The 21,037-nt window shown below is 37.4% G+C and overlaps 1 protein-coding gene across 6 annotated transcripts in view; it reads right to left on the bottom strand.

Annotated features, from left to right (window-relative positions):
• LOC148941623 (uncharacterized) overlaps positions 1–21,037 on the bottom strand; it is a 171,070-nt gene that overhangs the window by 5,448 nt on the left and 144,585 nt on the right. For 5 of the 6 annotated variants that reach the window (XR_016143279.1, XM_089104358.1, XM_089104359.1 and 2 more), the window contains exons 4-5: positions 14,315–14,486; positions 11,875–12,045 (exon numbers count right to left, since the gene is read on the bottom strand). Coding sequence is in view for 5 of the 6 variants with exons in the window: in XM_089104358.1 (XP_088960484.1) it covers positions 11,875–12,045; positions 14,315–14,486 (343 nt within the window). In the remaining variant the exon portion in view is untranslated. The remainder of the gene's footprint in view (positions 1–11,874; positions 12,046–14,314; positions 14,487–21,037) is intronic. The other variant, XM_089104362.1, reaches the window with a different exon arrangement.

Below are 21,037 nucleotides of genomic sequence, written 5' to 3'. Positions count from 1 at the left end.
TTAGCAATTTTAACTACATGCACCCTTTTTAAACTATGGACACAAATAGTACTGTTTAATTTAGTTTCATACCTCCTCTAGTTGACCTGGAATGGAAAACTTGATACCATTCGCAAAGAAATCTGTTTACTTTCTGTGATAGCTTAGATACACTTACGCTATTTTGATTTGGTTAAATTTTAAGAGCAGAAGTGGGAGGGTTGGTGTGGGAGGATGGGCGTGGAAGGGTGGGAATGAAAGGGGGATTAGTTGCCCTCAGATCACTTTCGACTATTAAAAAGGGCACCGGCCCTTTCTATTTTCAATCGAATGGGCCCTTTTCGAAGTTCCCACGACAACTCCTTTGATACGAAGTGTCCAGGTCTAAACAACAACAACAACAAAAAATAATACATTATACCCACTTCGATCTTTACTATAAAAATGTCAAGCCTTCCAATCACTTTCGACTATTAAAAAGGGCACTAGGCCTTTCGATTTCCAATCGAATGAGCCCTTTTTGGCAACGATAACGTTTTCTAAAAACACCTTATATGCCCCCAGGGCATAAATTAAAACCCTTACCCTAAGGTCTGTTAGGGTGGTTGTCATCCTCTAAGACCGAATTTCCAGAACTTTCAACTACGTTAAACAACATCGCTATCTCAAAATTTTGATTGAATGTGTTTGAGGAAATAGTGGGTGTGAGAGGGATGGTAGTGGCTCTCCAATCATTTTCAACTATTAAAAATGGCCCTAGCCCTTTCAATTTCCATTCAAAAGAGCCCTTTTGAAGTTTCTACGACAAAACTTTCAATAAAAATCTTATATGCCCTCAGAGCATAACTTACAACCCTTGCTCTGAGTGCTTGGGGGGGTTGTCAATTCTCAAAGACTTAATTTTCAAAACTTTCTACTAAGTTGAAAAAATGGCTATCTGAAAATTAGTATTGGATGTGTTTGGGGTCTGGTGGTCATGAAAGGGGGGCTAGTTACCCTCCAATCACTTTCTATTATTAAAAAGAGCGCTAACCCTCTCAATTTCGAGTAAGATGAGTCTCTTTTGAAATTATACGTTACCTCTATCTATAAAAACCCTTTATGCCCCCAAGGACATAACTTACAAACTTTGCACTATGGCCTCTGGGGGGTTTGTCATCCTTAAATACATAATTTCCCGAACTTTCAACTACGTTGAACAAAATGGCTATCTCTAAACTTTGATTGAAGGTTTTTGGGGAAATCGTGGGCGTAAGAGGAGGGTTAATTACTCTCCACTCACTTTCGACTATTAAAAAGGGCAATTCCAATTTCTAATCAAATGAGCCCTTTTTGAATTTCTATAACAACTTTCTATATAAACTTTAATGCACCCAGGGCATAACTTACAACCCTTGCACTGAGGGCTCTGAGGGGGTTATCATCCTAAAAGACCTAATTTCAAGAACTTTCAATTATGTTGAACAAAATGGGTATCTCAAAATTTTGATTGGATGTGTTTGGGAAAATGGTGGGCGTGAGAGGGGCATTAGTCACTTTCCAATCACTTTCAACTATCAAAAAAGGCACTAGATCTTTCAATTTCCAATTGAATGAGCCCTTTTGAAGTCTACGCTTTCAATAAAAACCTTATACGCCCCCAGGGCAAACTTACAACCCTTGCCCTGAGGGCTGTGAAGGGGGACCGGTTGTCATCCTTAAAGACCTAATTTCCAAAACTTTCAACTACGTTGGGTAAAATGGCTATCTAAAATATTGATTGGATGTGTTTGGGGAAAAGATGGGCGTGAGAGGGGGGTTAGTTGCCTTCAAATCACTTTCGACAATTAAAAAGGGCACTAGCCCTTTGAATTTCCAATCGAATGAACCTTTTTCAAGTTTCGACGACAAAGATTTCAATGAAAACCTTATATGCCCCCAGGTCATAACTTATAATCCTTGCCCTGAAGACTGTGGGGGAGTTTTCTGCTCAAATATATAATTTCCTGAACTTTGAACTGCGTGGAACAAATAGCTATCTCGAAATCTTTATTGGATGTGCTTGGGGAAATGGTGGGCGTGGAAGGGGTGTTAGTTGCTTTTCAATCACTTTTGACTATTAAAAAGGACACTAGCCCTTTGAATTTCCAATCGAATGAGCCTTTTTTAAAGTTTTTACGACAACGCCTTCTATAAAAAACCTTATATGCCCCCAGGGAATTACTTACAACCCTTGCCCTAAGGACTGTGGGGGACTGTCCTCAAGAACATAATTTCTATCTGGAAATCAACTAAGCTGAACAAAATGGCTTCAATTTCCAATCGAATGAGCCCTTTTTGAAGTTTCTTCGACAACGCGTTATATAAAAATCTTATATGCCCCCTGGGCATAATTTACAAACCTTGCCCTGAGGGCTGTGGGGGGGGGGGGTTGTCATCCTCAAAGACCTAATTTCCAGAACTTAAAACTACGTTGAATAAAATGGTTATCTCAAAGTTTTGAATTTTTGTTTATTTTATTAACAAATGGGTAAAAAAAAAAAACATAGAAATCGCCATATAATGCTAACAAAACAAAACTGCATATAATACCAACAATATCAAAATAGGTCCCAACGCATAATAGCGTGTTTGGGATGACCCAAAAAAAAGGAACACTTCAACTATTTATACACTAATACACTTCCTCGGGGAAATAATACTCTCTGACTCCTCCTCTCCTCCCCCACCCCTACTAAACAATTAATAAACATTCCAAGGATAATACATTTTTTTTACTGGGAACTTAAAGGAATTCAACACTCATACTCTATGATTCATCATGCTTCCTTTCATATACCGACAATCACCTCAATCAACACACAAGAACATTTTTCTCTTTTAACATTCACAAACATATACTCACTCCCAAATCAATCACTCAATCCATGTCTACAATACTGGTTAAAACAAATACATCGCAAAGAAGCACGAAATTCCTCAAGAACCTTCTTACCTTTTCTTCCGCCGGAAGCCTGTTCCATACTTGAGGATCAATACACCCAACAGAAAATTTAGATCTGGTATTAGCTGGAAACGGCATTCTAACAAACTCAACATTTCCAGTTTCATAACTACGTTTCCTTTCATTATAAAGTTCTAAAAAACATATAGCCACCAAATTGGAAAAAATTTATACATAAATAAATCTACATAAAATTTAACCAAACCAAAGAATGGTAAAATTTTTAAATGGTGATACCTCAATCTTACCGAATTCTGGGAGAAGTCATTGGTCAAAACTCTTACAGCTTTAGTTTGTAACACGCGGAGCAGACACAAATGGCTAGTGAACGTCGACGACCAAACTGTAACACAGTACAGCAAATATGGATGAATAAGAGAAAAATATAACATTCTAATAACCTTTTTAGGAAAAAAAAATTTCAGCTTCCGCAGAGTTCCAACATTTTTGGCTAATTTAGTACTTATAAATGCCATATGATATTTAAAACTTAGGCATTCATGTAACAATACACCAAGATACCTTACAGTAATTGTCCATTTGATTCTTCAATTTTATAACCCAATTTCTTCAATCGATGGACAGTAATTTGCACTACTGCCATATAGCATAAACATTGTTTTCTTCTAATTAATAAGCAGTTTGTTCACTCGCATCCACCTCTCGATTATCACCGTTCCTTGTTTCACGCCATTTTTCAAATCCACTTCTGTTTTCACAGCCATTGTAAATTGAGTATCGTCAGCAAAATTTGGAAGTATTGCTTGCAACGGGTCATCATTGTATCTTTGAGTTGACAGTTGATTGAGGAATCCATTTAGATCATTAATGCACGCAAGAAATAAAAGGGGACCCGACACAGACCACTGTGGCACACGGCACTTTACTACGATCTCTTCTGACAGGACTGTGCCCAGCCGTACTCTTTGCGTTCTTCCTTCAAGAAATGAAGCAATCAATTTCAGACTTTTAAAATGAATTTCAGCATTTTCAAGCTTAGCCAATAAAGTATTATGATCAACACAGTCAAAAGCCTTCATAATATCTAGAAAAATTGAACCCACCTTTAAACCTGAATCTAGGCAATCGTTAACAAATGTTGTCAAAAATAATAAAGCATGCCCTATAGACATATTTTTTCTAAAACCAAATTAACTAGAGTGAAAAAAACATCTTTTTTTCAAAATAATCCATCTGTCGTCTATAAATCAATTTTTCAAAAATACGAGAAATCACTGGAAGTAGAGATATCAGACGGTAGTTGTTCATATCTTCCTTATCACCTCCTTTATACAGAGGAATAACCAAAGCACTTTTCAAGCAATTAGGGTACACTCCAAATTCAAAACATTGATTAAAAAGGTACAACAGATGACTATATATAATTGGGTGCATTTTTTGAACTATTTGAAAGGTTATAAAGTCCATTCCAGCTGCCGATTTTCTCATACTTTTTAAGATATCCTCAAGTTCACGCGATCTCACTGGTTGAAGATAAATGGTTGTATCACTTGCTTCAGGAAGAAACTTCTGGTATGTCACAGAAACATCACCATTTATACATTCCACAGATGTCGATATTTTTAGCCCTACTTCTGAGAAGTGGGTACGCAAGTTATTGGCTACAACACTATCCGACTCCCGCGGCAAATTACTAGGAGTTATTGGTTCACTATTTGGGTTTATTACCGACTTAATCAGTTGCCAAGTTTTAGCTGGGCTTCCTTCATAATCTTTGAATTTCTGTGCATAGTAATCCACTTTTGTTTTTCTTAAAAGACTTTTTGAATTTCTATTAAATTCTTTATAATGTTCTGTATCAGATGCTGAATCTTGAGTTACGCGAATTCTATGCATAATTTGTCTGTTTTCCACCGAGGCTATTAATCCTTTTGTAATACAAGGTTTAATTTGCAACTTATATCTTTGCTTTGTCGCTTTAAACTCCAAACACTCTTGAAATAGTAATTTTATTTTTTCATACCATTTACCAAATTTGGTATCAATACCTGTACTATCCTAAAGAAAATCAAAATCTGCACTTTTAAGCTTCCGCTTAAACTTCAAAAGCACATTTATATCCATATAAGGCATCTTTGGCACACTTTTATTCTTGGGATTTGGACCAAATATTCCAGGTGCAGATATTGCAACCCCAAAATGGCCAGATGCACTATTAATAACTACTGTGGGGCATAAATAATTCATATTTACAAAAATAATATCAATTATGGACTCTGAAGTTTCTTTCACTCGTGTGCATATGTTAATTGCAGGATAAAAACCAAAACTTAACATTGTGTTAACAAATTGTCTTACCTTACTATTTCTATCAACCATATTTAAATCAATATTAAAATCCCCACATATAAAACATGGTATTCTTGAACTTGGTAACTTTCCCAAAAATTCATCAGTCAGTTCGATAAACCCCTCAACATTACCTGAGGGTGGTCTATAAATTACTGCAACCATAAACTTATTATTTGCATTACTCACATCAAGAACTATAGACTCAAATTTAATTTCATAATTAACCGCTAAATCTGACCTAATCTGTACACTAAAACCACTTTTGACATATAAAACTAAACCACCACGTTGGTGTAGTGCCCTATTTTGCACGTACATGTTATAACCTTCTATTTCTAATAAAGTAGAATTGTAATCCTTAAGCCAGGTTTCCGTTAGGGCCAGGATATGCGGCTCTGTTTTAAGACATAGCTCATCAAGGATATGATGTGTTTATCCCTTGACAGTTCATGTTGTAGACTTTCATTTCTGTCATATTCTTCCAATCACACATCTCACACAAAAAAGCATACCGGGAATCAAAACAACCAACATTCTCACTTACATCATAGTCCCGATGCAGAACACCATCTATCAATCCACACACATCCAGTGGGTTCCTTTCAAGTTCCCTCAACTTACTGGTTAAATTAACAATTATCAAAAATCAAATATGGGCAAGAGAAAGTCAAAAGAGGAGTAGGGAACCATATTTTCCCCAAATAACTTCTACATCTTACAACATCCGAGGACGTATTTACTATCATAATAAAGTAAACATAAGAAACAAAACAAATAAACAAACCGGTCGATATGTATACGCATATCAACTCCCAAAAAAATTCAGTGGGCTTAATATGGCTCACAAATTCATTTATAAGCAAAACAAAATTTAATAACCTTCATAATTGATAACATTTCATACAACCTCTTAAAAAAAATAATTTCCAAACACAATAAATAACTAGCTCAAAACCACTATTTACATTTTTAATGCTTTGAATCATTCAACCTTTTCAACATTACCACCAGATTTAATAGAAAGAACCGGCGGTACCACGGGTGGTATCCAGCATTCAACACCTCTCTCCATCAAATATTTTCTTTTCACCACCAATTCCTATCTAATTTGGCACACCTCTCTGCTAACATCATCACTAATAAAAACTGGTTTTCCAGACTGCAAGTATTTTCCTCTTAATTTCTTTGCATTTTTCATTATACCGTATCGGTCTTTATAATCTGTAACTTTGATTTTGATAAAGTTACTCGCTTCTTGTACCACTGAAAATGGAGGAATTTTCTTCACTTCTATTTCGAATCCCTCATTCAGCACTTCTTTAATGGTATTTTTTGCATCTCACAATGAATCAGTCCTCACATTCCAAAACAATATGTTTTCTTTCCGTATGCTGCAACATAAGAGATTGATTTTTTAATGATGTAACTTGTGCAAATAAATCATTCACGAGTTTATCCTGAATTTCCATCTTAGACTTCAAAGTATCTACCCGATTATTTGTTTCTCTTGCATCACCTTCCGCACGCGTGCATCTTTCTCCCAATTCACGAACAGTTTTTGTATATTTTGCACATCAGTCTTCACACTATGAAGGGACTCTCTAATTTCTTTTACGTCTGATTGAAGTTTCCAACAGCTTCAAAATTCTTACAATATTTTCTGCATTTGTTTTCTTACATTCCTGTCGTAAGCATTCGCCACTCGAATCCAAAATAGAATCTTCCGGCGAAGGCCTTTTCTTCCCTGTTAGAGTTTTTGGGGTTGACGTTATGCTTTCATTTGATTTATCCCCACTCTCATTACCACCGTCGGTTTTTACTTTCTTATAATTTCTATTTCTCCCCATTCTCATAGACGATTACGGCAAATCAATTTACAAAAAAGGCAATATTCAATCAATATATGCCACACGGTTCAAGCATTCTTTATATTTTCATATTTACTGTGACATTTGGTTATTATTTATTCGTTCATTTTACTGGCCACTACTAACCCACTTCATTAACTATATTAACGGAATGATTGCATAACCACAATCTTTAAAATACAGGTACAATTTTTTTCAAGGTCATTCGTTACCTGTGTAATCAGATATTAGCTTAACATTTCTTTCATTCCACGCCAAAATCAATAGGCTCCTTGTCCAGGTTTATCACAGGTAAACAGGTTATCCGTGAGATGTACTTTTTATTTAAGATGTTAACTGTCCAAAGATTGAATGAAGACTGACGTGTTTAGATGTGTTTGAGGAAAAGGTGGGCGTGAGAGGGGGGTTAGTTGTCCTCTAATCACTTTCGACTATTAAAAAGGGCACTAGCCCTTTTCATTTCCAATCGAATGAGCCTTTTTTGAAGTTTCTACGACAACCCCTTCTATAAAAAACCTTATATGCCCCCAGGGCATAACTTACAACCCTTGCCCTAAGGGCTGTGGGGGACTGTCCTCAAGAGCATAATTTCTATCTGGAAATAGACTACTCTAAACAAAATGGCTATCTCAAAATTTTGACTGGATGTGTTTCGGGAAATAGTGGGCGTGGAAGGGGTGATAGTCGCCTTCCAATCACTTTCGACTTTTAAAAAGGGCACAAACTACTCCAATTCCTAATTAAATGGGCGCATTTTGAGGTTTCTATGACAACTTCTTCGATGCGAAGTACCCTGTTCTTAAGGAAAAAATTAATAAATAATATATTGTGCCAACATCGTTCTTATAAACCCCCAGGGCATAACTTAAAACCCTTGCCCTGATGGTTTTGAGGGAGTGTCCTCCTCCTTACTTAGTCCCCTTGTCTTGTCTCGTTCTCGAGTGTCCCCGTTCTTTACTTAGGCAGCGCGATCGCACTGCCAATGATTTATACAGCAACTTTCTATATAAACCTTATACGCCCCCAGGGCATAACTTACAACCCTTGCACTGAGGGTTCTGAGGGGGTTATCATCCTAAAAGACCTAATTTCCAGAACGTTCAACCACGTTGAACAAATGGATATCTCAAAATTTTGACTGGATGTGTTTTGGAAAATGGTGGGCTCGAGAGGGGTGTTAGTCACTATCAAATCACTTTCAACTATTAAAAAAGGCAAAAGCCCTTTCAATTTCCAATTGAATGAGCCCTTTTGAAGTTTCTACTTCAAAATTTTGATTGGATGTGTTTGGGAAAATGGTGGGCGTAAGAGGGGCGTTAGCCACTATCCAATCACTTTCAACTATTAAAAAAGGCACTGGCCCTTTCAATTTCAAATTGAATGAACCCTTTTGAAGTTTCTACGACAACGCTTTCAATAAAAACTTTATGTGCCCCCAGAGTATAACCTACAACCCTTGCAGTGAGGGTTCTGTGGGGGTCGTCATTCGAAGAGATCTAATTATCTGAGCTTTCAACTACGTTGAACAAAATGTATATCTCAAAATTTTATTTGGATGCGTTTGGGGAATTGGTGGGCGTAAGAGGGGCGTTAGCCACTATCCAATCACTTTCAACTATTAAAAAAGGCACTGGCCCTTTCAATTTCAAATTGAATGAACCCTTTTGAAGTTTCTACGACAACGCTTTCAATAAAAACTTTATATGCCCCCAGGGCATAACTTACAACCCTTGCCCTGAGGGCCGGATGGGGAGGGGTTGTCATCCGTAAAGACCGCGTATCCAAAGCTTCCAACTGTGTTGAATAAAATTGCTACCGAAAATTATTGAGTGGATGAGTTTGGGTAAAAAGTGGCCGTGATAAGCGCTTTAATTTAACTGAATTCACTTTCGACAATTAAAAAAGGCACAAGTCCTTTAAGTTTCAAATCGAATGAGCCTTTTTTCAAGTTTCTACGACAAAGATTTCAATAAAAACCTTATATGTCCCCAGGGCATAATTTATAATCCTTGCCCTGAGGGTTGTGGGGGACTGTCCTCCTCATAAATATATTTTCTACCAGGAAATACACTACGCTGAACAAAATGGCTATCTCAAAATTTTGATTGGATATGCTTGGGGAATTGATGGGCGTGGGGGGGGGGGTAGTTGCCCTCCAATCACTTTTGACTATTAAAAAGGGCACTAGCCACTCCAATTTACAATCGAAGGAGCCCTTTTCGAAGTTTCTACGAGAACTCCTTTTATACGAACTGCCCGGGTATGGAGAAAAAAAACACATTGTGCCCACATCGTTATTTACTTAGGCAGCGCTAGCGCAGTGCTTATGATTGTAACACCTGGCTCGACTTGAAAGGAATATGCCACCAGTGAGCATTAGGGCGGCGGAGCAAGTACCCCAATTTAAAAACTATTTAAAAGATTATGTTTTGGGGAATAATTGTGAATTTTATTATGGATGATAAGGTGGGTAGGGAGGAAGGGTGGGTCGGGGAGGTAAAGGTGCGAAAGGGGAAGTTTGAATATTGATGATTGATTGAGATGTGGTTTGTTATTTTCATTGTTTTGTATTTATATTTATCTATTATTGTTTTTATTTGAGCTATTTTCTCTGATTGCTATTATCATTTTGATTTAATTTAATTAAATATTTATAACAAGAAGTCAGTAGTTACGTGGACTTTCGTACGACCGCAAACCGTCATAGATTTTTTTTTCAGAGCAAAAATATTATTTTATTTGTTTATTTGTGAAAGTTCAAATGAAAAAGCTTACGTTGAATTTGTTTCTCGAAAACCAATATTTTTTGGTATTTGGGTCTTTGTGCCCAAGAACTTAAAGATATCAGCTTTTAACTGATGAAATAAAAAACAGGTCTTACCCCAGTCTTGAGAGGACCAAGCCCCAAAACTGTGCATTGTTCATGTTGGATGCCTCTTGGGACAGGGACATAAAGCTAAAAGTTTCAAATAAATCAGGGATAAATAAAGTTTTGCTTCATTTTCAAGCCCCTTAACCCCCCCCCCCCTAAAAAAATTGTTGTGTCCTATTACCACCCGAAACAATTTTTGAAAATTTGAAGTCAATCTAAAAAAAAGGCTCTGCGCACTCTTTTTGCAGGGAATTTTGTTATGCTTCGGTCAATGCAGCAAAGTTTTAGTCTTTTAAGGGCTTCATTTGAGGCTAATCAATATTTTTTTTTTAGAAAATTAGACGTTTCCTCAGACAAAAACTAACAGAGATAAATGAAAAGCCAAGGAAAGAATTATTTTCTATTCCCAGTTTTTAGAAGTCCGTACCCCCAACATAGTTTTTCCACGCGCAAGATGCTTCATTTGCAAGTTTCGAGACATTCAAAGAAGAATTTTGTTGGGCCTTTTATGGATGGGGGGGTCACCGATATTGTTTTTTCTATCTTTTTTGTGCATTGGGGACAATTATTCCAATTAAAAGTTTTGAGTCAATCACAAAAACAAGTTTTTGGACCCATCTTTGCAGGGATTGTGCCCCGAATTATTTATTTTACATTAAGCTAGCCTTGATCCAGGGACTTGTGACTGTAAATTTAAAACTGCTTAGGGACAAGATGTTTTTGAGTCAATTTGTACCCCCTCCCTCTTCCATCATAGCATTTAGTCCCATTATGCTAAATCCATCGGATATGAGATTTCGGACCCATTTTGGGACACATAATTGGAAGACATGTGTCCCAATTAAAATAAGGGTTTTAACCCTTTCTAGTCTTTAGTTTTGGGGGAGCAAAATATTCTTCCCAGTCTTTTTCATGCAAGCTGTGGTTCTCCAAATGCAGCATGTTTGCTTTGGCTCAAAGACTGCACCTGTCATTTGAAATTAATTACGGGCAAGTAATTACAGTTTGTTGTCCCATTTATAGAATCTTTCCTCTTATAGTACCGCAATGTTATCAAGTCAGAGAATGACTCCTGAAAATTTCAAGACATAATCAAAACTTTTTAGAGATTAAAATGTCTCTCTAAACAATAAGTAGTTTCCAGGATTTACAGAATTTACTGCCCATACTCGAGGGTTAGCAAAGCTTGTGTGAATTCCGCAGGAGCATTAAATGAAGCTTTCGACTATTTCAGAAAAATAGATGATTTATAAGCTTCAATTGGATGCCCTAAGAGTATGGGTAGTAAAAAAGACACAGTAAAAAAGGCCCTAATATTACTTTCAAACACCAAAAACGTTTTAGAATTTTCAGCTTTCAATAGAATGAGCCTCCTTCTTGGTTTCTACGGCCACCCTTTGCATACAAAAATGTTGTGAAAAAGAAGTGATAATGAACAAACAAGACTCTTTTTTCATGCAATGCTCTATGATTACTTTGACCATCTTGAATTCTTGATGGTAATTTTCCTCATCTGACCAACTTGATAGTTCAGTGCATCACATACAAAGTATAATCACCTACGGAACAAGTACTGACAAAACTCTCCAAAAGTGACCCCGCGTAGTTCAGCGCCTCTAGAAGCAAAATGTTGTACTACTTAATCGCTCCGAGCCAAAGTACTTTGCTCCGGCCAATAATTATGCTAGAGCGTGATTCAGGCGACGAGTGACCGGGATCAATTGTGTAACTACGATTTTTAGTTGCCAGGTTCGCATAGGTATACAAAGGATCACTTTTTTTTGTGTGGAGAGGATAGGTTTTGTCAGTACTTGTTCCGTAGGTGATTATAATTTGACCACATACAAAAACATGTTTACCTTCGTCCTTGCTTGTAGCTAAATCCAATTTAGGAGAGTCGCAATCTTTTTCAAGTTTTGCAGCTATACTAGGTGAACTGATTAGAGTATTGGCCTCTAGCTTATCTGATAAATCAGGATTTGTAAACTCAAACATCTGCTCGTCTTCGTTCGGAAATAACTCTTCAATTCCTGATAAAAAAAATGGCAAATAAATTCATGAACCCACTTGAGAAATTTGATCTGCAACTTTTCTAAAATTACAAGATTAAAATTTAAAATGGCACTTAAAGCGTAAGTACATTAACTTCGCAAAAGCTCTTTTTTTAACATTTTTTCTCCCAGCAAAATTCTTTTAGGAGTATCAAACCCCCCCCCGCTCCCTGCATTATCTTCGTAAGAGTTCATTGTTCAATTAGAGATATGGATAGTCCAGTGCTTTCAAATTTACCATTAATCATACGATGAATTTCTTTTCTATATAGGATGAATTTTTGAATTAATAAATTTGACGCGGTAGCCTAATTGAGACATGAATAAAAAAGATTGCAAAGACATACTTTAAAAAAAAACAATAACAACAAAACAAACAAAAATCACTGAAAATAAATTACACCAAATTCTAGCAACTAATAATATTCGCGAATTTTTTTAGCTATTGAATTCCTACGTTTTAATTAAATGAATATCACAACTAATAGGCACCTGTTTAAGAACCTTCTATTTGAAACTGCATAATCTCCTGATTGCTTAGACTAACCTCTTCTCGAATGTCGACATAAACAGTCTTTGATATAGGTTCTTTCCAAAGAACTGCGTTTCTGTTCAGGGACGAATGGTATGCTGCATGGTCTTTGAGAATTAACGGGTAAATCACACCTCTGTTATTAATCATACAATCAATGTGATTTTTCCCGTTAATATTTTGGTCCTCTTTGGGCCATCTTCGGGAGAGAGAATATGATCACTTATTAATTAATAATCTAATTGTCAAACCAGGACTCTGTTAAACCAAGGAATAGCAGACATAAAGTCAAATAATAATTCAAGCAAAAACCAAACATAAGTCATAATCAATGAATAAATGAAACCCAAAACGAACTGAGACTAGAGTAGTTTATCTAGTCAAACTTAGAACCAAACCAATAACGGCTTACATACCGTACGCCTGCTAAAAACCAGGATCTCTACTGGTTCTTGAGATGTCCCATTTGGGACATCAGATGTCCCAGATGTCCCTATTTTTTCTTCAGTGAATAGAAACAAGAATCTATTAGATTAGTCTGACAGTGCAACAGATTCTTATCATGACACTTCAATTCTGTCCGTTTTCCGCTTTTTGTGTCACTTTTGTTTTAGTTTTTTTGGAGTGTTATAGCCTTTGTCCATTTTCAAGGTTCCAAAATTATTCGTCATATATTTTTAAGTTTCTACCCTGACTATTATCTTACTACTCGGTGTATATGTACTACTCGCCATGGACTAGAAAACGGTATCTAGTTAAAAATTTCTATGTTACGGATGTAACTCAAAAGCTCTATGACCTACACAAAAAGCTTTCTGCAGATGCATTTCGTAATATTGGCCCTGACCATGGTCTTTTACAGTTTTTTCTTAGTAGAAATTAATTGCTAATGTTTGTTGATGTTCTTTGTTGTTTTTCTTTGTTTTTCTTTTTTATTATTATGTTTATACTCCACTTGTACTACTTGTTTCCTGTAGTTGTGGGTAATAAATGATTGAATTGAATATGTGGTTTAAAACTACGTACACACATCTGATTTTGTTTACAAAAATATACGTAAGCTAATAGAAGTAAAGGAAACAATTAAAAATGGGGTTTTTAAGGCCAAACGAGGATACTGAATAAAAAAAAACAAAGCGAATATTTCGAGAGCACAACCGCCTCTCTTCTTCAGCGCGAAACGAAATAATGTATTCAAGGAAAGCACCGAAAAAAAAAAAACAACAACAACAAAAAATAAACGCGGAAAGTCAATGTGAAAAGAAATAAAAAAAAACCATTTGTTTTTCTTTTATTTCTCAGTTGTTCGCTAGTATCCGTCGATGGTAGTTCATAATTTTTTGGATTTTGTGCAAATCGCGGATTTTTGCGAATGACTCGCTTTTATCGCTGTTAGGTATTTGGTTTTAATTCTTATAATCTTTGGCTTTTATTGAATTTTATTCATCTTTTAATTTTTTGGTTTCTTTTCCCATTGACTTTCCGCGTTTTTGTGTTTTTTTTTCTTTGATACTGTCCTTTAATACATTATTTCGTTTCTCGCTGAATAAGAGAGGCGGTTGTTCTCTCGAAATATTCGCTTGGTTTGTTTATTCAGTCTTCTAGTTTGGCCTTAAAAATCCCATTTTTGATCGTTTCCTTTTCTTGTATTATGGCAGGCCAATGTGGTTTAAGAAATCATCTTTATATGTAAGCTATTGATATTTGAAAACATACCTTCGTTCTTGCAAGTAGTTACATCTGATTTAGGAGAGCAAAAATCAATGTCAAGTTTCGTAGATATACAGGGTGGAATTATCAAAATATTAACCTCCTGCTTAGACGATATATCACAATTTGCATTCTCAATATCCTGCTCATCTCCGTTTGGATTATAAGTTTTCAGGTCCTGGAAGAAAATTACAAATAAATTTACCCTCAAAACCTACACAAGAAAAGAAAATCTGCTGCTCCTCTGAAAATAAAATATTTAAAATTTAAATTGGCAATGAAAACATTGGTGCATGTTAAGCTTAAACTACTTTTTCACTCCTGATCTCCAAGAAAAGTATTTCGGGATTACTGCTCCACTCCCTGGCTGATTTTGTCGTCATCCCTTGTTGATTAAACATGGTCCAGAGCAATCAAAATATAACCATTTGATGAATTTATTCCTATATAGGATGAATTGTCGAAATTACAAAAAAGTTTCTATATGGCACATTGGACATGAATACAATTATCGGAAGCTGCCTAAGTAGAGCGATGTAGGTACGATGCATTATTTGTTCATTTACATTTTTTTTCACCAAGGCCCTTTGTATAAAAGGGGTTTTCGTACAAAATTCGGAAGGAGCTCATTCGATTGGAAATTAGAAGTTCTACTATCCTTTCTCAGAGTCAAGGAGGGCAACCAGTCCCCCTTCCGCCCACATAAGCTTCCAAAATACCTCCAATGAAAATTTTGAGATTGCCATTTTGCACAGATAGTTGAAAGGTCCACTAACTATGTCTCTGGGTGTGTCAACCCCAACAGTCCTCAGGGAAAGGGCTGTAAGTTATGCAAATTAGCTATATGTTTACATATAGAATTTGTTATTGAAAAAGGTGGGCATGTTTGACCTTTGGTGTCAAAGACGAAGGGCCTTCAGGTGAACCTTTCAGAATGGTGAGAGGAGTACTGAACTAGATCAAAACGCGCTATGTGCATACGGGTTGTCAAAAGGGAGTAACTCAGGAATGACTTAAGTGCATTAGTATGAAATTTCCAGTAAACGATAAGAGCAATGACCAATAAACCTACTACTACTACTACTACCGCTACAACTACTGCTTCTGTAGCGAGGACTGTCAAGACCGAGGGTGTTGAAGAGGAAATTTAAGGAAATATGCAAGGTGAATTTTAACTAAATCAAAACAAACTACGTGCATTCAGATCGTCAAAAGGGCATATCAACAATATTCTTGAAAAAGCCTTCGATATCAAACTGAAACTTCAAGGGCATCATGAAGGGGGTGTTCAACTCGCCAGAGGTAACGTGTGCATACTACTATTGCTATTAATACTGCTGCAGCTGCTACTACTTATACAGCACTGCTACTACCACTACTACTATGATAATAGTACAATAAAGACTAAGGGTATAAAGTTGAAAATTTGAGAGAATATAGAGGGGCAAAGGCAATATGTGCACGCTACTACTAATACTATTACAACTGCTAATACTACTGCTTCTACTACTCCAGCAGCTAATTTATTTGCAACTACTACTAAAGCTTAGAGCATTAAGATGAATTTTTAAGGAAGTGGAACTGTAACAACTATGATAATTGGAAAGGGTAATAACATAAAGTAGAATAAGAACGGCCAAAGAACGCCAGACAAAACGAAGTGAAAATGGCCAAGTGCTGTAATTAAAAGGAAATATATTTCGGTTGGTGTAAAAAATAAAAAATAAAATAATGACTGATTACAGGAATTACAAAAATAGGCGACAAAAAAGTTTCTAAATGCAGTTTTAATAAATGTAATTGCTTGCTTCGTCCCATCGTAATACAGATAACCCTAGACTAACACAAATCAGATTGGTTTCACAAGTTTCACACATGGGTAACATAATTACAAGAAGGTCCATATTCTGCGTAGAGTACTCAAATTCGATGGCTTCTCAGCTCAGATTCTCAGCTTCTCAGCCAAGACTTGTTTTCTGGAGTTTCCTAGTGCGAGAAGAATGAATATGTTAATTTGATTGCTCTGTCATTAGCCTTTCCCCCTTTTTCCAGTAACAAGGGAAAAAGAGGGGGGAAATCATGATATTCTCTAAAGGGAAAAGATAGTGAGACGGTTCTAAAGAATTTGGAGAGGAGACAAAGGTCTATCAATTCAGTTTTATAAAACCTTCTAACACCATTTTGACGAGAGTTTAACATCCTATTCCCTGGTGCTTCTCTTTTCCTGCTTGCTGGAGATTCACTACCTACTGGTAGGTTCAATCGGCCAAGCAATAATGCAGGTTTGCTGTCCCCGATTTTTGCTCGCTCCTTTACAAGTATATCTTGGAGTCCAGCAACACCAGCAATCTGGTTCACGTTTTCTCATCGACCAGATGAATAAGCTAGGCTTTTCTACTTCTTACTCTAAAGTGCTTCGATTCAAGTGTTCTACCGCAGTAACTTATGGTAAAGTACTTCCAGGGATGACTTCTAAAACTTTCATCCAGTTCATTGGTGACAATGTCGACCACGACATTTGCACTACCGATTGGACAAGTGCCTTTCTACTTCTACAACAGAAGCCAACAGGAGAACAGTCTTGTGTAAAAACCCATCGCGACCATCACCTTCGACGACAAGATCGATGGCATTGACCTACTATGGCGTGTAAACTGGATACATGACACGAAACGGGTCGGATGAAGTGGATTTATGCAAGCAATTCACCCTGGGTCACACAAAGGCGCTTCGTCGATTGTTTTTCTGCCTATTATTGACTACAATCCCTCCAATCTTTTTTGTGTATGCACGATCTTACGTTTTATCTCCGATAAAGCACGCCAGCACGGAATGGTACCAGTTATTACTTTCGACCAGCCTTTGCACATGAAAGCAGTGAACATCCTCAATGCTGAGCCTGCTGATAGTCCTCTCAAGGCAGCCGTTCTAATGATCGGTGGTCTCCGTTGCAGTATGAGCTTTCTTGGAGCGATCGGGCACTTGATGACGGAAACAGGAATAAAACAATGCTTGAATGCTTATATGACGGTAACACCATTAAGCATATCCTTAGCGGTAAGGTTGTTTCAAGAGCCACGAGAGCGCACGAGCTTATAGATTCAGCATTGCAGATCATTCTGATTTGCAAATCGTATGATTTCGACTTTACAGATGACATACGTGCGAGTCATCAAGACTTAATAGAAGCGTCGGCAATATGTATGGCTCTAATGAATGAGGAAGTAACCCTTGAAAACGCATCTAACGCAGACGTAGTGCGTCGAATCCAAACACGAATGATGGAATTTCAAGAGACGCTGGAGAACAACAGGACTGCAAAATATGGCTTCAGTATCCAGAAATGTTCGGAGTGCTTAAGAAGGAAATCAGGGTAGAACGGACTGGAAACTGGGTGCAGTATCTTCAAGCACTCTCTGAGATGCTCCCTTATTTTGCAGCTTCTGGCCACAACCTGTATACGAAATCGGTGAGAATATTTCTTCAGCAACTGGAAGAGCTGAAAGAAAGTAACCAGAAGCTGTATAAAGACATCGCGGATGGGATGTTTGTCATTCGAAGAAGCGATAGATTTTGGGCTGGGCTCTCTTCCGACTTAGTAATTAAGCAAGTAATGATGAGGTCACTGAAAACAAGCATGGAACTCACTAGGGGAAATGGAATGAATGAGACGCAAAGGTTGATCTGGACAATGTCAATGCCAGTGCGAGCTGAATTTAATGAGCTTATGCAGTGTCTCACCGGCGTTGAGTACATGTCATGTGACCACCACGTTTCCACAAGACTTGTTCGGATAAAAAGGACGTAAAGGCTTTAGTAGCTGTTTTTGCGCAGTCCTGTCCGTATGACAACTTCAATCAATTGCGCAATATATCGAATGGTATGACAGCAGCAAGGGATGTCAACACGGATGAAGCAAAGGCGATAGGAAAAGAAATTCTGAAGTCAATGGACGACGCCGATGCCGATTACTACATCTTCAAGCGCAAAAGCAAAGCGATTACGATGCTGACGATGAAGACATACAAATTGACGCAAGTCTTCTGTTCCAACATCTTGCAGCAGCGGCAACTACAGCCGGAGGGGATATAGAAGAAACTCTCAGATTCGAAATCTCAAGCTACCCTACTGCCCTTTTCGAATCGTCAAGCCTCCCGCCACAGCCAGATAAAACGGAGCTAGCGAAAGCTATTTGGAAATTAGCAAAGGCAGCCTTTGCTAAGGCAGTTATCAAAAGAGCCGGAAAAATACGTGATTGATGGCGGATGAATGCTCCAGCATATTCCATGGAAAACAGGAAAATCTTTCGAATAGATTTGCAAGTTACGTTTCATTCATGACACAGAAGTATTCAAACCCTTCCATCATCTTTGATGGTTACACTTCAGGTCCATCTACCAAAGATGTCACCTAGGTTAGACGAACGAAAGGTATCCAATATCCGATCTTCGATTTCCACACTGAGTATGAAGCTGCAAAGGAAGAAGAAGGACTTCTTGCGGAATCCCAACAACAAGCAGAACATTATTCGAGTTATTGGTGAGAAGGTTGTCCAAGCCGACCTCACTGTCCTTCATGCAGAGAGAGATGCGGGCGTTCTGATTGCATGTACATGTGTTAATGCGGCCAAGGAAAGGGTAACCGCAGTAGTCGGGAACGACAGTGATTTATTGATCCTTCTCCTCCATCACCTGCCTCCGGAAGCCAGGGATCTCTAATTCAAAACCAGTATCACGTCAAGAGCGCTGTCAACTAAATACTGGCACATCAACTTTATCAAACGATTGCTGGGACAGGTTTGTCACTCTATTCTTGTTGGCCGCGCTTTTCTTGGTTGCGACACGACGTCCCGTTTGTTTGGAATAGGAAAGCAGGCTGTCCTGCCATTCCTGAAAAGTCATGAAGAATTTAGGAATAACTGTGAAGTATTCTTTAATTCGCGCTCTACGAAGGAAGAAGTCCAGCAAGATTGTGAAAATATTTTGCTGTGTTTCTACAAGGCTAAGAAAGGGGAGGGTCTCAGCAAAGCTAGGTACAGGGTTTTTCTAGAAAAACTGAACAGCTCAAAGAAATCAACTTTTGTGAGCCCAGAGAGACTTCCACCAACTCCATCGGCTGTGAAATTTCATTCTTATAGAATCTTCTATCATGTAACTGAATTGCGTAATGCTGCGTCAGAACTCGACCCAAAAGACTGGAGTTGGCGATTACGTGACGGACGCCTCACTCCAATCATGACAGACATCAGACCTACTCCGCCTCATCTGCTAAATGTGATTCGTTGCAGCTGCACGCGTTCCAACTATTACAGTTCACGGCGTAGTTGCCAAAAAAAATGAATTGCCTTGGACACTTGCTTGCAAAGACTGCCAAGGGATTGCGTCCTCCAATAAAGATGTTTTTGTTGATAACAATGAAGAAGACTTTGTTGATGACAATGAAGAAGTAAATCTGCCCACGTACTCCGAAGGCCCGATGCATTGTCTCCCCTACGGTGAAAACACTGCAGAAAAGCAATATACGAATCTAACACCATGTTTTCTTAAATCATCCATTCAAAAAACCTTGGGGGCAATATTTTGACCAGCCATATCGCACAACTCTCAAGGATACTGTTTTCCCCCTTCCCCTCCCCCACTAAAGGGGGAAATCAAACCAAGTCCAGCGATAAAACAAAATAACTTTCTTTTTTCGATTTCTCCGCGCAGAACAAGAGCAGACGTGAAATTCGAGCGCACAATAAATCTTCCCCTGAATTTGTCCAATTTTCCCCCATTCCTTCTGTTTTTTAACCTGTTCTGCCAAAGGGAATTTGAGGGCCCTTTGATATGTTGTACAGAATTTTTTTCTCTACAAAACGGTGTAAAAATCTTTTATATTGCAATTTTGTCCCAGAGTTTCGTAGATTTACTGGACTAATAAGCTCTGTTTACCATAAACATGTCCAGCGTTGCATCAATTTTTTGCACCCTCACATAAGTGTGAATAACGATTAAGTTCCGTTTTGTTTTATGAATGATAAAGCTTCATAATTTTTATGAAAACATTATATGACTAAGCATTGTAATAATTACAATTAGCCCTCAGTATTTGGAACTTGCTTTATGGAAAAAAAAATTAAACTCTTAAGAAAATATATAATAGTACTAAACTGAACTGAACAGATAGTGCACTTGGAACTTTTAGAAAAAGCTATGAACTTACTATATTAGAAACTTGAAGATATAATGATGATAGAATAATCAATCCATATTAATGGGACTTGATACTCAAGTATAGAACCTCAGTTGGATATAGTATTCTACAGTACGAAGGACTAATTTTTTCAAACCATTCTGTAAATTTTGCATTCTGTAAATATTTTTGTAAATTTCTGCCAATGACTTTTAAATTTAAAAATGGGAACTTCGTGGGAGGGTGTAAAAAGGGAGGCTTTGAATAGATTGGGATGGAGGAGGAGCGTGCGTAGCTGTGTTGGCCTCAGGCGGCTTGGTGCTGTGGTGAGTTGTCAGTAACAGTAGTAGTACTTTTAAATTTGGAATCCAAGCCGTGTTTTAAAGAAAATATCATAAAGATTAAGTTTTAAAAATGTACGGTAAAATATAAACTTTATAAAAGCATGTCTGAGAGGGGTAGACTGTGGACAAAAAAAATGCATTGATCAAGACCTTAGTGTACTAAATAAAAAACGAATAACACTAAAGGGAGAAAAGAAGTTAGGCTTGAAAA

The sequence above is a fragment of the Artemia sp. Qi Xiang Cuo genome, chromosome 18, assembly GCF_049724085.1.
Source record: "Artemia sp. Qi Xiang Cuo chromosome 18, ASM4972408v1, whole genome shotgun sequence".
Lineage (NCBI taxonomy): Eukaryota > Metazoa > Arthropoda > Branchiopoda > Anostraca > Artemiidae > Artemia > Artemia sp. Qi Xiang Cuo.
This window is presented reverse-complemented; position numbering and strand designations above follow the sequence as displayed.